At 48.4% G+C, this 13,907-nt stretch overlaps 2 protein-coding genes across 2 annotated transcripts in view; one reads left to right on the forward strand and one right to left on the reverse strand.

Moving 5' to 3' along the window:
* Positions 1-13,907, forward strand: part of LOC130489492 (tetraspanin-4-like) — a 130,394-nt gene that overhangs the window by 57,410 nt on the left and 59,077 nt on the right. The window lies entirely within an intron of this gene.
* GYS1 (glycogen synthase 1) overlaps positions 1-13,907 on the reverse strand; it is a 29,973-nt gene that overhangs the window by 9,621 nt on the left and 6,445 nt on the right. The window contains exons 2-7 of the mRNA XM_056863218.1: positions 12,393-12,574; positions 5,243-5,434; positions 4,062-4,247; positions 3,321-3,465; positions 2,339-2,456; positions 1,185-1,305 (exon numbers count right to left, since the gene is read on the reverse strand). Coding sequence (XP_056719196.1) covers positions 1,185-1,305; positions 2,339-2,456; positions 3,321-3,465; positions 4,062-4,247; positions 5,243-5,434; positions 12,393-12,574 — 944 coding nt within the window. The remainder of the gene's footprint in view (positions 1-1,184; positions 1,306-2,338; positions 2,457-3,320; positions 3,466-4,061; positions 4,248-5,242; positions 5,435-12,392; positions 12,575-13,907) is intronic.

The raw sequence follows: 13,907 nt of genomic DNA on the forward strand, positions 1-13,907 counted from the left end.
CACTGAGGAACCGCTCTGACTGTTAGAAAATTCTTCCTGATGTCTAGACGGAAACTCTTTTGATTTAATTTCAACCCATTGGTTCTGGTCCAACCAAACCTGAACACAAAAATCAATGAAGTTACAGCACAAACATTGCTGTGGCTGCATCATCCAACATGCAGTTGGAAGTAAAAGGCCTCTAGGATGCTTCTTCCGAAAGCCTTTTTCTTTGCAACGCTGTCATCATCATCAACAACAACAAAAATAAATCCAAGACAGCTTCCTTTCCAAAGCTTCTCTTCAAATGCTCTCTGGCCACCACCTCTGTAATGGTAGTCCCCTGTGCAAGCACTGGGTCATTACTGATCTATAGGGTGATGTCACTTCATGACGTTTACTAGGTACGGGGTGGTTTGCCATTGCCTTCCCCAGTCATCTACACTTTACCCCCAGCAAGCTGGATACTCATTTTAACAACCTCAGACAGATGCAAGGCTGAGTTAACCTTGAGCCGGCTACCTGAAACCGACTTCCATCAGGATCGAACGAGGCCTGACGAGCAGAGCTTTGGCTGCAGTACTGCAGCATTACCACTCTGTGCCACGGGACTTGCTCCTCTGTACATACATACTGCCATAAATGCATGCTTGGTTTCTTCTATTCCTGCCCTTACGCACGTTTCCCAACCCGCTCTGGGCTCTAAGGTTCCCCACAATTGTTTTGACATCCATTTATAATGGAACAGGATGGGTGAGGTTTGTCTCCCCCCCACTCCACGCACCCCATCAGGAGTGCTTAAGGGTATTAGCAGAAGATCTTCAGGTACTAGCTGGAGATCTCCTATTACAACTGATCTCCAGCCAATAGAGATTAGTTCCCCTGGAGAAAATGGCCACTTTGGCAGTTGGACTCACTGGCATTGAAGTCCTTCCCCTTCCCAAACCCCGCCCTCCTCAGGCTCTGCCCCCAAAACCTCCCACTGGTGGCGAAGAGGGACCTGGCAACTCAACTGAACTCCCTCTCCTACCCAAACCCCGCCCTCCTCAGGCTCCACCCCAAAAATCTCCAGGTATTTCCCAACCTGGAGCTGGCAACCCTACTTAAGGGCCAGAGGTTACCATTAGCACCCGGGCCTCACAACTCTCCCCTCCACACAGAACTACACCTCAGCACCCAACCTCTTGCCCCTTTCCTCTACTTACCCTGAGCAGGTAGTTCAGCCGGGCCAGAGCTTCCAAGAAAACGTCGGCCCCTTTATTTGAAAATTCGTAGCGTCCAGCGATGAAGAAGAAGATGGTCTTGTCAAGGTTGAAGTCCAGGTGCCTGGGAGGATGGTAAAGAGAGGTTGAATCAGGGAATTGGCAGCCAGCCCCCGCCCTGGAAGAAGCCAGAAGACTCAGTCCTCTTCTCCCCCCACAATCAGTTTATCAAATAAATCCATTACGTTATGATTAGCTATTATGTAACAATGAAGTTATCAGATTATTGGTCATGATTAATAATGTATCACTGGAGGCACATTGTTATTAGTCAGGACTAAAGGGAAGGGAATTATTGTTAGCATTATTCAAACTATACATCTTCCTTTTGGAAATGAAATAAGGGACTAACTGTAATCGGTCACTGAACAACACCAGATTGCTTGTGGAAAAGAAGAAGAGGTTTTTTTAATACCCCATTTTTCTCTACTGAAAGGAGTCTCGAAGCAGCTTACAATCCCCTTCCCCTCCTAGGGCTGGCAACCTCCAGGTACTAGCTGGAGATCTCTTGGTATTACGACTGATCTCCAGCAGATAGAGATCAGTTCACCTGGAGAAAATGGCCACTTTGGCAATGGGACTCTATGGCATTGAAGTCCCCTCCCCAAACCCCCGCCCTCCTCAGGCTCCACCCCAAAAACCTCTCGCTGGTGGCAGAGAGGGACCTGGCAACCCTATCCCCTCCCCACAACAGACACCTTGTGAGGTAGGTGGGGCTGAGAAATATAAAATACAGAAAATCTTGGAATTTCAACCCCTACTGCTTTCTCTTCAATGCCAGCACTGCTATCTCCTGCCTTGACCTTTTCCTACTCAACTTCCTGGGGCAGCTATCTTGACTAGCAGGGCATCAAGGTGGCAAGACGAGGCCATATGGGAGGCTCATAGGGTTTCCAGCTCCAGGTTGGGAAATACCTGGAGATATTGGGGGCGGAGTCTGAGGAGGGTGGGGTTTGGAGAGGGGAGGGACTTCAATGCCATAGAGTCCAATTGCCAAAGTGGCCATTTTCTCCATCGTCTGGAGATCAGTTGTAATAGCGGGAGATCTCCAGCCACCACCCAGAGGCTGGCATCCCTAGAGGCTCACAAGGACTCACCCATAGAAGTGTCCCCGGACGAACTCTTGGATGCGGGCCTTGCTCTGCGCATGGAGGTTCTGGAATTCGTGCATGGCCGAGAACTTCTTGACGTTCAAACCATTGGGAGTCACGATATCTGGATATTTAAGGGAAAGAGGTAGGGAAAGGAGAGCACAGCAGCAAGAAGGTTTAACTTAGGTAAGCGTTCTCAATTTGCCCAACCCTCGGAGAGCGCGCCCATATTTTGCCCCCCCCCACCCCCAGCAGGGTGTGGCCCGATTGCTGTCATATTCTGAACATCAGAGACAGAGATATTAATAAGCAACTCAAATTAAGATGTGGGCAACAGCCCCTCCCCCACAGGCACACCATCTGCCTTTTTCATTTGTATTTATTTATTCAACCTGCCTGTCTTGTGGGATTTTACGGAACTGTACTGAGTCTCCCCCATACTGATGTTTTGGATCTCAAAACATTTAATACTGATTATCTTTTTAAAAAGTTTAAATCTTGGGTGGGTGGGGGGAAGCAGAGGAACGGTACAACGAAATAGCCTCCTGTCACAGGGCGCCGGGGTTCTCTTACAAAGGGATTTCAAAAGGTTGATTAGAAAGAGAGACGGCTGAATTACAACTAATAATGAAGCTCAAGACAGTACATTCTCCTGGACTGAATAGAGACCTGGGATTCCTGTTTCATTACCAGCGTTGATTTCTCCGCGCCTACTTCCCCTCTGCCTGTCACACCTGCTAATGTGATTTACCTGCTATTGACGTTTACATGCTATTGCCATTGGGTGTTTGAATTCATTCTTCTCTACTTAAGGATAGATGGATTCACATTCTAGCTGTATCTGAAGAAGTGAGCTGTGGCTCACAAAAGCTCATACCCTGCCAGAAATTTTGTTAGTCTTTAAGGTGCTGTTGGACTCTTGCTCTTTTTTACTGCTACAGACAGACTAACACTGCTACCTATCTTGATCGAATATAACGTAACATACCAGGCTTCCGTTTTAGCAAATGTTCAGCCTCCACGGCTGTGATCTGGGAGACGGTTGTGAAAACATGGGCACAGTGGACGGAAGATCGCTCCATACAGTAACGGTGGTAAATCTGCCGGTCCCCAGCTTCCTTGTCTAAATTAAACTAATATGAGGGAAAAAAATATTTGGCACAATCCACACAGCTCAGAATTATGAAGAACAGAGGACAGCAGAAAGATGCAAAGTTATAAAAGATAAATGTAAGAAGAGGAGGAGGAGGAAGAGGAGGAGAAGAAGAGTTGGTTTTTATATGCCGACTTTCTTTACCACTTAAGGAAGAATCAAACCGGCTTACAATCATCTTCCCTCCCCCTCCCCACAACAGACTCCCTGTGAGGTAGGTGGGGCTGAGAGAGCTGTGACTAGCACAAGGTCATCCAGCAGGCTTCATGTGGAGGAGTGGGGAAACAAATCCAGTTCACCCGATTAGCCTCCACCGTTCATGTGGAGGAGTGGGGAATCGAACCCGGTTCTCCAGATCAGAGTCCACCGCTCCAAACCACCGCTCTTAACCATTACACCATGCTGGCTCTGTTGCAGTTATAGAAGATGAAACCAGGTTTCACTGGGACTATCCACAGTATCCTAGGAAACCCCAAATCGATATTTTTTTTTGCATTGAGCGATCCTCCCCATGTCTCACAATGTAACATTCAGTCCCCATAGAAAGGGATACATATTGGCCTTCTTAAGACTCACAGTCTCTAGGTTGTTGTAGAAGTCCACGCTGCCAGCGCACAGGTAGCGGCCTAGCAAGGTGGCGTGGGTGGTAAAGATGGTAGCCACTGGCAGTTTCCGGGTCCGGCAGAGGACGAGACCAATCCCAGCCAGCCACTCATGGAAGTGACCGATGATGAAGGGTTTTTCTTCACATTGTGCAGCGAACTGCAGAAAAGGTCACGGTCAAAGATTCAACACGGACATCACAAAAAAGTCATGATTTGTTGGGGGATGGGAGCTCCTTAACAAATATGGCTTCCAAGAAGAAAAAATATTACTGATACAATTTAGATTATAAGAAAGTGTAGTTAAACTTATATATGAAATATTATAATGAATTAGAACTTAATTACAAAGGGAACCACAGATATATAAAATAGAGGAGGGGAGAGGGGAAGTCAATAAGATAGAATTATTTGTAGCGATTAGACAAAGATTGTTTATGTTATACAAGTATGTTAATTGAATTATGGAACTAAATGTGATTTAAAAAAGCAAAACAAATACGGCTTTACTAATGAGTAGGGTTGCCAGCTTGGGGTTGAGAAATAACTGGAGATTTTGGGGGTGTGGAGCCGGAGGAGGGGGAAGTTTGAGGAGGGGAGGGACCTCAGGATACGGTTGCCAAGTCTCTCTTTGCCACCGGTGGAAGGTTTTTGGGGCAAAGCCTGAGGAGGGAGGGGTTTGGGGAGGGGAGGGACTTCAATGCCATAGAGTCCAATTACCAAAGTGGCCATTTTCTCCAGGTGAATGATCTCTATCGGCTGGAGATCAGTTGTAACAGCAGGTGAGCTCCAGCTACTACCTGGCGGTTGGCAACCCTACCTCAGGAGGGTATAATCCTTCCCAAGTGGCCATTTTCTCCAAGTGAACTGATCTCTTGCCTGGAGATCAGTTGTAATTGTGGGAGATCTCCAGGTACTACCTGGAGATTGGATACCCTACCAATGAGCAGCTTTCTAGTTTAATTCTGGTTACTGGGAAAGGGAGGGCGATCATTTCTTAAACCAGGAAGTTTTCAGTTACAGTACAGGGTGGGTGGGTGGATTTCAGGATTGTTCACCCCACAGACTGGATTGTTCATGACGTCTGAGTACAGCTTAAACACCTCTCAACAGGAAAGAGAACAGAGGAGATCTGACAGAAGAACGTGTCCTTACCTCTCCTAGAAACCATGCTGTGAGGAAGCCAAAGAGCACCGCATCGTTGGCTTCTCGGTCATACCAAGGAATCCCAATGGAGCAGCTTTCCCACAGCTCTGTCTTCCAACGATCGAGGCTCCAGGCTGTTGCCCCGATATCTATGAGGATCACGTAGGGGCCGCCCTCAATCAGCCAGCGGCCGAAGTAAACCTAGAAGGTGACAAGCAGAATTTGACTATAAAACAGAGAGACCTGGCACATGTCGGGGGCTTCTCATTTTAGATCCAGAACACAAGATGTGAGTCCTACACCTGGCGTGTAGTCCTTTTTCCCCCTTCCCTCGTGCAGCTGCTATTCTGGAACCTCATTCTGCAGGAAAGGTGGCTATGAACCACTTGGGAATCTCAACCCTTTACTTTCTTAGCTCTGTGTGTGTTGGGAATTGTTTGTTTGTGTGTGTGTTTTTCTACCCTATTTGATTACTTTTAATAAAACCCTTAAAATTCAAAAAGGAGAGAAAAAGAAGGTGACAAGCAGACAATTACCCTATAGTTGGGAATTGGTTCCTATAGCAAAACATTCTCCCTTACCCATACTAGACAGAGTTCAGAATCCCACAGTAAAATCCAAACAACAATATGTGGTGGTGGTGAAAAGTGCCCTCAAGTCATAGCTGACTTATAGTGGCCCTGCGGGGTTCTCAAGGCAAGAGAAGTTCAGAGGTGGTTTGCCATTGCCTGGACCTGTGAAGTAATCCTGGCTTTCCATCCAAATACTAACAAGGACTGACCCTGCTTAGCTTCCGAGATCTAATGAACTTGGGCTAGCCTGGCCCATCCAGGTCAGAGGATGCATCGATATAGATTGTTAATTAGTCAGCCTTGAGCCAGCGTGGTGTAGTGGTTAAGAGCAGTGGTTTGGAGTGGTGGAGTCTAATCTGGAGAACCGGGTTTGATTCCCCACTCCTCCAAGTGAGCGGTGGACGCTAATCTGGAGAACCGGGTTGGTTTCCCCATTCCTCCACATGAAGCCAGCTGGGTGACCTTGGGCTAGTCACAGCTCTTAGAGCTCTCTCAGCCCCACCTCCCTCACAGGGTGTCTGTTGTGGGGAGGGGAAGGGAAGGTGATTGTAAGCCGGTTTGAGTCTCCCTTAAGTGGTAGAGAAAGTCAGCATATAAAAACCAACTCTTCTTCTTCTTCTTAAAATTCTGCTTCTTTTCCAAATTTAGCTGTTGCTGTTCAGATTTTTCTGTGCCAATAGTCAATTTGGCAAACAAACAAAAAAAATGTCCTCAGAGTATTTTTACAAGCATTGGGATAGTTATCAGACCGAGTGGGGACAGAAGGAATCACAGGGACAGGAAGTCAGAGGGAAAGGAATCTATACTGAGTAACCCAACACCCATCTAAGCCCCCTCTGTCAGAAATCTAATCGATAGAGGTAACACGTTTTTCAACATTCCCCCCTTTCTGACACACTATGTAAAAACCGGCTCTTTTAAAATGCAGAAGTCAAAAAAGCTTGAGAATGCAGAGAGGACGTCACGAATGCATTCATATGTCATCGCAAGCTCTTGAAACAGGTCTGTTGCCAATACACATGAGCGTAACTTTGTTGTGTTCACATGCTCCCCTCACTCTTCCCACCTCTTCTTGTGAGAGTTTGAGCAAACATTTCCCATGCTGATCCATCTCCAACTTGGCCATCACACCGGAATGCCTCACCAAGCTGGGGTTTGTTTGCCCTCTCAAGCCGAATTCGAAACCTCCACTAAATCCCAGTTTAGAAGCCCAGCTGGCAAGGAGGATGACAAACTCCGAACATAAGAAAAGCCCTGCTGGATCAGACCAAGGCCCATCAAGTCCAGCAGTCTGTTCACACAGTGGCCAACCAGGTGCCTCTAGGAAGCCACTAACAAGACGACTGCAGCAGCACCATCCTGCCTGTGTTCCACCGCACCCAATATAATAGGCATGCTCCTCTGATACTAGAGAGAATAGGTATGCAGCATGACTAGTATCCATTCTAACTAACAGCCATGAATACCCCTCTACTCCATGAATATGTCCACTCCCCGCTTAAAGCCCTCCAAGCTGGCAGCCATCACCACATCCTGGGGCAGGGAGTTCCACAATTTAACTATGCTTTGTGTGAAAAAATACTTCCTTTTATCAGTTTTGAATCTCTCACCCTCCAGCTTCAGCAAATGCCCCCGCGTTCTAGTATTATGAGAGAGGGAGAAAAGCTTCTCCCTGTCCACTCTCTCCATACCGTGCATAATTTTATAGACCGTTCATAATTTTATAGACCTCTATCATGTCTCCCCTTAGCCACCTTCTTTGCAGGACCCTGCATTTCCTGCTAAGGACCCTGCATTCAAATGTTACGGCAGCTTGGAGCTTGATCAAACTGGGAAATATTCTCCTTTAGCACAAGAGGGAGGGGAAGAGCAAGGGTAGAGTTGCCAACCTCCAGGTGGCACCTGGAGATCTCCTGCAATTACAGTTCTCCAGATCTCCAGGCGACCAAGCTCATGTCCCCTGGAGAAAATGGCTGTTTTGGAGGGTGGACTCTATGGCATAATACACCACTGAAGTCCCTCCCCTCCACAAAACCCACCCTGCCTAGGCTCCACCCCTAAAACCTCTGGGTATTTCCCAAACCAGAGCCGGCAACCCTAAGCAAGGAGGACATGCAAGAACAGCAAATACACTACATTTTGTGCAGGATGCCAACCGCTTAGTAAAAGTCTGTTGTGATGTTCAAACACAGGCTAGATCAGGGGTGTCGAACTCAATGGTTACGATGGCTGGATATGATAGAAATGTCACTTGATCAGGCTGGGCTGTGCCTCACAGACTCAGAGTAGGGGTGTGTGGTTGCCTCGGCTGGCTCGCGGGCCGGATAAGAGCTCTCAAGGGCCGGATCTGGCCCGCGGGCCTTGTGTTTGACACCCCTGGCCTAGATTTTTTTTTTTTACCACAAGAGTAATAGCTTCATTTGGAACTAGTCTCTTTCCTGATTCCAAGCATTTACAGGCATCCAATCAAGACAGCTTGCAACAAACAGACATTTTGCAATGAGCTTCACACTGTCTGCCAACTCTGAAGAGGCCCTGGCTCAAATTGAGGGCTGCAGTCTCCACACCTGCAAACTGCCAAGTCCCGTCCTTCTCTCAAGGAACCAGAAGGAATTCTGGCGGCCAGACCCTCCCATTTTCAACCGGGGCTGGGCTCTTTGGGTCCCCCTCCCTCTCCCAGAAATCCCTCCCTCCATTAACAGGCCCCAGCGCCCAACCATTCCCTCTCTCAACACGTTTCACGAGATGGGGCTGGTGCACATCTAATTTTAGCCTCTGGTTCATGTTACCCCCCGCCCCGTCTCCATGTTGTGAAAGGTCGCCTGCCTCGTGTTGTTCTGCACTGACTTGCCTGAAATAACTGCCCGATCAGAAATCTCTGCCAGCTCCCCTGGTTGAGAGATTTGCTAAAAAAGAAAACCAACCAAAGGGTAGGGCAGCATGTGTGCACCCCCCCCCCATATTGTCCATCAAAGTCAGTATTGTCTACTCAAGACCGGCAGCGGCTCTCCAGGATCTCAGGCGGCGGTCTTTCACATCGTCTACTACCTGGTCCTTAAGTGGAGATGCCAGGGATTGAACCAGGGAGCCTCTGCATGCAAAACAGAGCTACGGCTCTTCCCCAAGTCAAGGGTCCTGTCTGCCTCGTTTGGACGTTTGCCTTTGGGTCCAGAATTCTGAACAGTACTGTTTTGAAGTGTTGCGGACAGTATGGATCAGTGACACAAACCATTTTAAAAACCACCAGTTCGGAATCTGATCCAGCAGGGCATAGGAAATGCATTTGGCTTGCTAGTCTGAACTCCTGGAGGTATGAAAAACCATTTTCCTTTTGCAGTCCTGATCAGTTTCCCTGTGTGGCCCCGAGACCTGGTATTACCCCAGGAGCTGGGCTAGGTGCCATGGAGTGCAACCATAGATCCAAAGGTTCCTTATTGAGGGGGAAAGCGGGGAGAAGGAAGTCCTGGGGTCGGTCACCGTCTCTCGGACTCCAGCTGGGTGTTGCAAGGATAAAATGAGAAGGACCCTCTTCACTGCCACCAGCGTTTTGGAGATATATTTGTGAGAAATGGCTGCTTTGGATGGTGGACTACATGGCATTATCCTCTACTGAGGCCTCTCCCCAGGCTCTGCCCCCCAAATCTCCAGGTATTTCCCAACCCTACCCCAGAAGCAGGGGAGGCTATAGCGCTTCCTGGTCTTCTCTATACATTCTCTCTGTCTCTCTCAGAGCCCTGTTGGATCACGACACCATCCTGTTTTCAAGCAGATGCCTCCGGGATGCTGTTAAGTAAGGTAGGAGAGGCAACCACCATTCCTGACCGCTAACCCCCAACAGCCAATTCTTGAAGGTATACTGCCCCTGAACATGGAGGTTCCATTTAGCTGTCGTGGTCAACCACCATCAGTAGGCTCGTGCCCCATGAATGCATCTAATCTAACCTAATCCCCCTTTAAAAGCCATCTAAGCCTCTGCCCATCAGCTCACCTTGCAGCAGTAAATCCTGTAAGTCAATTACGCACTGCACCAAAAAAACACGCTGTTTATTCTCTCCTGAATCTACTGCCTATCAATTTAAATGCTTATGATCTGGAGCTTTCTGCCGGCAGCTGGTGTTGGCATGAAGCCTGCCCCTGCTATCAGGAATGTGCCCCACAAGCCCAGAGAAGCTCTACACAATTGGGGTATTGACATAAATCCATGAAGCTGCCTTTTACTGAATCAGACCCTTGGTCCATCAAAGTCAGTACTGCCCAGTCAGGGTTTCAGGTAGAGGTCTTTCACATCACCTACTTGCCTAGTCCCTTTAACTGGAGATGCCGGGGATTGAACCTGGGACCTTCTGCATGCCAAGCAGATGCTCTACCACTGAGCCACGGCCCCTCCCCAAAGAGTGTCCCCTAGGCATTCTGATCCCTTGCCTGTAGCTACCAGCATATGGAACCAGAAGGACATATCTTTTAACAAGGCCTACACATGCTCAACCCTGAACTATTTGCCCACATTAGCCCAGAAGGATCTAGGAGCCGCTCTCAGCATCCCAAGAGAATCGGCATTGAAATATCACTGCAGACAGATGAGGGATTCAGCGTAACTGCTCCCACCTGGTCAGGCAGCAACAGTGGAATAGAGGGTCCTTGTTTGAGGCAGTTTCCTACGTCCCCTGTGTTCAGTTCAAGAGCGAGGAGAGCTTTAAAAGAAAATATGCACGGTATGTGGCAAGAGAGAGAAAGATCAGCAGAGTTCTGCGGGATCAGACAAGTCTTTCCAGTCCAGCATCCATTTCCGATGGGGGTCGGTCAGGTTCCCCAAGGAGACCGCAACCAGGACATAAAAGCAATCGCCCTCTCCTGTTTAGTGCTTCCCACCACCAGCAACTGGTATTCAATTGTACACCGCCTCTAAATACTAAGGTTCTATTTAGCTATCATTGCGAATAGCCACCAATCAGGCTATCTTCCTTTTCCTCCCTCTTCCATTATATTAGAACTTGGGGGGCACCCAATAAAAGTGATGGGCAAAAGGCACAGGACAGACCAAAAGGAAATTCTCCTGAAGAGGAGAAGACTGAGAGGGGAAATGATAACCATCTTCAAGTACTTGAAGGGATGTCATATACATGATGGTGCCGAGTTGTTTTCTGTTGCCCCAGAAGGTCGGACCAGAATGGGTTGAAATTAAATCAAAAGAGTTTCCTTCTAGACATTAGGAGGAACTTTCTAACAGTTACAGCGGTTCCTCAGTGGAACAGGCTTCCTCGGGAGGTGGTGGGTTCTCCTTCCCTGGAGGTTTTTAAGAAGAGGTTAGACGGCCATCTGTCAGCAATGCTGATTCTGTGACCTTAGGCAGATCATAAGAGGGAGGGCATCTTGGCCATCATCTGGGCATGGAGTAGGGGTCACTGGGTGTGTGTGTGTGGGAGGTAGTTGTGAATTTCCTACATTGTGCAGGGGGTTGTGGCCCCAGGAAATCCACAGAACACCTGGAAATTTAAAAGTCTTCATCCTGGTCCTCACAAAGAGCAGACGAGGTGGAAAACCATTTTCTAGTCCATCCCACTTTGGGCAGGTGCGCCTTAATTAAATGAAGGAAGTCTTTCGACCCGGCATGCTTGGATACAGTCCTCTCCGAGAGCAAGATGCAGGCATATCCTGGTGTCCAGCCACAAGGTTTATCACCACATCTGCCATCTGTATATGGTTGCCAGGTCTCCCCTCTCCTCCAGCAAGAGATTTTGGGAGCAGGGATCGCACACATGCAGCCATGAGTGACGTAATCCCATCATAGAATCATAGAGTTGGAAGGGACCACCAGGGTCATCTAGTCCAACCCCCTGCACAATGCAGGAAATTCACAACTACACCCCACACCCCCTTGCCCAGAAGATGCCCAAGATGCCCTCCCTCTCATGATCTGCCTAAGATAATAGAATCAGTATTGTTGACAGATGGCCATCTAGCCACTCTTTAAAATCCTCCAGGGAAGGAGAGCTCACCACTTCCTGAGGAAGCCTGTTCCACTGACGAACCGGTGTAACTGTTAGAAAATCCTTCCTAATGTCTAGATGGAAATGCTTTTGATTAAATTTCAACCCATTGGTTCTGGTCCGACCTTCTGGGGCAACAGAAAACAACTCGTCACCATCCTCTATATGACAGCCCTTCAATTACTTGAAGATGGTTATCCTATGCCCTCTCAATCTTCTCCTCTTCAGGCTAAACATACCCAGCTCCTTCAACCTTTCCTCAAAGGACTTGGTCTCCAGACCTCTCACCATTTTTGTTGCCCTCCTCTGGAAACTTTTGGTTTACTTCTGGAAGCGCCGCAGTACAATGGGACGATTTACCACTCAACCCCCCCCCCCCCGCCAGTTGAGCGGTAAATTGTACAATTGCGCTGCAGCAACTCTGGCCGTAAAGGGACCGCGATGCTTGCGGCCACACGCACAATCCTTGCTTCTAGCCAGCCAACGGATTGGCGGGCAACTGCCCGCCATTCCAAGCCACCTGGCAACCCTATGTCAGTGAGAACCAGGTCTCTTACCCCAACCATTCAGCGTCCTTTCCCCCCTTCCACAGTTTCTTACTTTGCATCCTTTAGCATTCATGGAGTCGATGGTGCGGCGGATGGCAGGGTTGGGCGGCTCTATGAGCTCCACTTGAGTGCGGACATTCTGTTCCAGGTAAGGCCCAATCAGGAAGTAATTCTCGCCCCACTCATCCAGGGTGATTTTGGCTTTCGTCTGGATAACTGTGTAGATCCCGCCAACTATAAGGAAGGACAGAGATGGAGGATACTTAAAAGGCCTACAGAGAAGCAACTAAGCTCCGTCTCCCATGAAAATGTGAAATTGCTTCATACCAAATCAGAACACTGGTCTGAAGTCAGAGAGTCAGCGTGGTGTAATGGTTAAGAGCGGTGGTTTGGAGCGGTGGACTCTGATCTGGAGAGCCGGGTTTGATTCCCCACTCCTCCATGTGAGTGGCGGAGGCTAATCTGGTGAACTGGATTTCTTTTCCCCGCTCTTACACACGAAGCCAGCTGGGTGACCTTGGGCTAGTCACAGCTCTCTTAGCGCTCTCTCAGCCCCACTTACCTCACAGAGTGTCTGTTGTGGGGACGGTAAGGTGGTTGTAAGCCGGTTTGAGTCTCAAGTGGTAGAGAAAGTCGGCATATAAAAACCAACTCTTCTTTTTCTATCAAAATCTGCATTGTTTATTCTAACTGGCGGTGGCTCTCCAGGATCTCAGGTTGAGGCCTTCCACATCAGCCTCTACTTGATTCTTTTTCCTGGAGATGTTGGGGATTGAACCTGGGACCTTCTGCATGCCAAACTGATGCTCTGCCACTGAGCCATGGCTCTATCAATGCACACAAGAATGAACATGAGCTAACGAATCCAGAGATCTTGACATCTGGAGGCTCCTCAGCTTATTTCAGTACTGAAACTGGTTATTTTCAAAGCACCATACCTTGCTAAGATTGCTTCCCCGAGATACGAACTAAAATGGCAAGGAATTCCAGGCAAAACCCTCGAATCTGAACTGCTGTTTTTATTTAACTGAAAAATTAAGACGTTCCACCTGGTCATTTAGTTTATATGCTGCTTTGCAACACTGATGTTCTGAAAGTGGCTTACATTGTTTTTTAAGGCAAAACATTTTAAAAAGAACAATATGTGCTGGAGAGGGGAGGGCCCTAGCTTGACGAAGGCGGCTTTTTGCCTTCCTTCTGATGGCTTCATCAACTGCATTTGGGCCCTGGAGGGAGAGGGTTCTCGGGCCCGATGGAGGGATGGATCCCTGCACGACAGAGGGATGGTTCCTGCATCCTTGTAGCCCCCCCATCACTAGGCAACTGCAGAGTCCCCTGTGGCATTTGCCACAGGCCATCCCAGGTCAAATGGTACCGCAGAGCCAGTTCACTCACTCAAGAGAGGCAAGCCATCCTGCAATGAGAAATCAAGGGGCATGCACGCATGCGTGAACCAGGCCCCAGGAGCAACTTTGGATGATACAGAGTGACTCACTGTAACTTCTAATAGGGAACTCATGCAGGGCATCTTGGCCATCTTCTGGGCATGGAGTAGGGGTCACTGGGT

Source organism: Euleptes europaea, chromosome 18, assembly GCF_029931775.1.
Source record: "Euleptes europaea isolate rEulEur1 chromosome 18, rEulEur1.hap1, whole genome shotgun sequence".
NCBI classification, from domain to species: Eukaryota; Metazoa; Chordata; class Lepidosauria; order Squamata; family Sphaerodactylidae; genus Euleptes; species Euleptes europaea.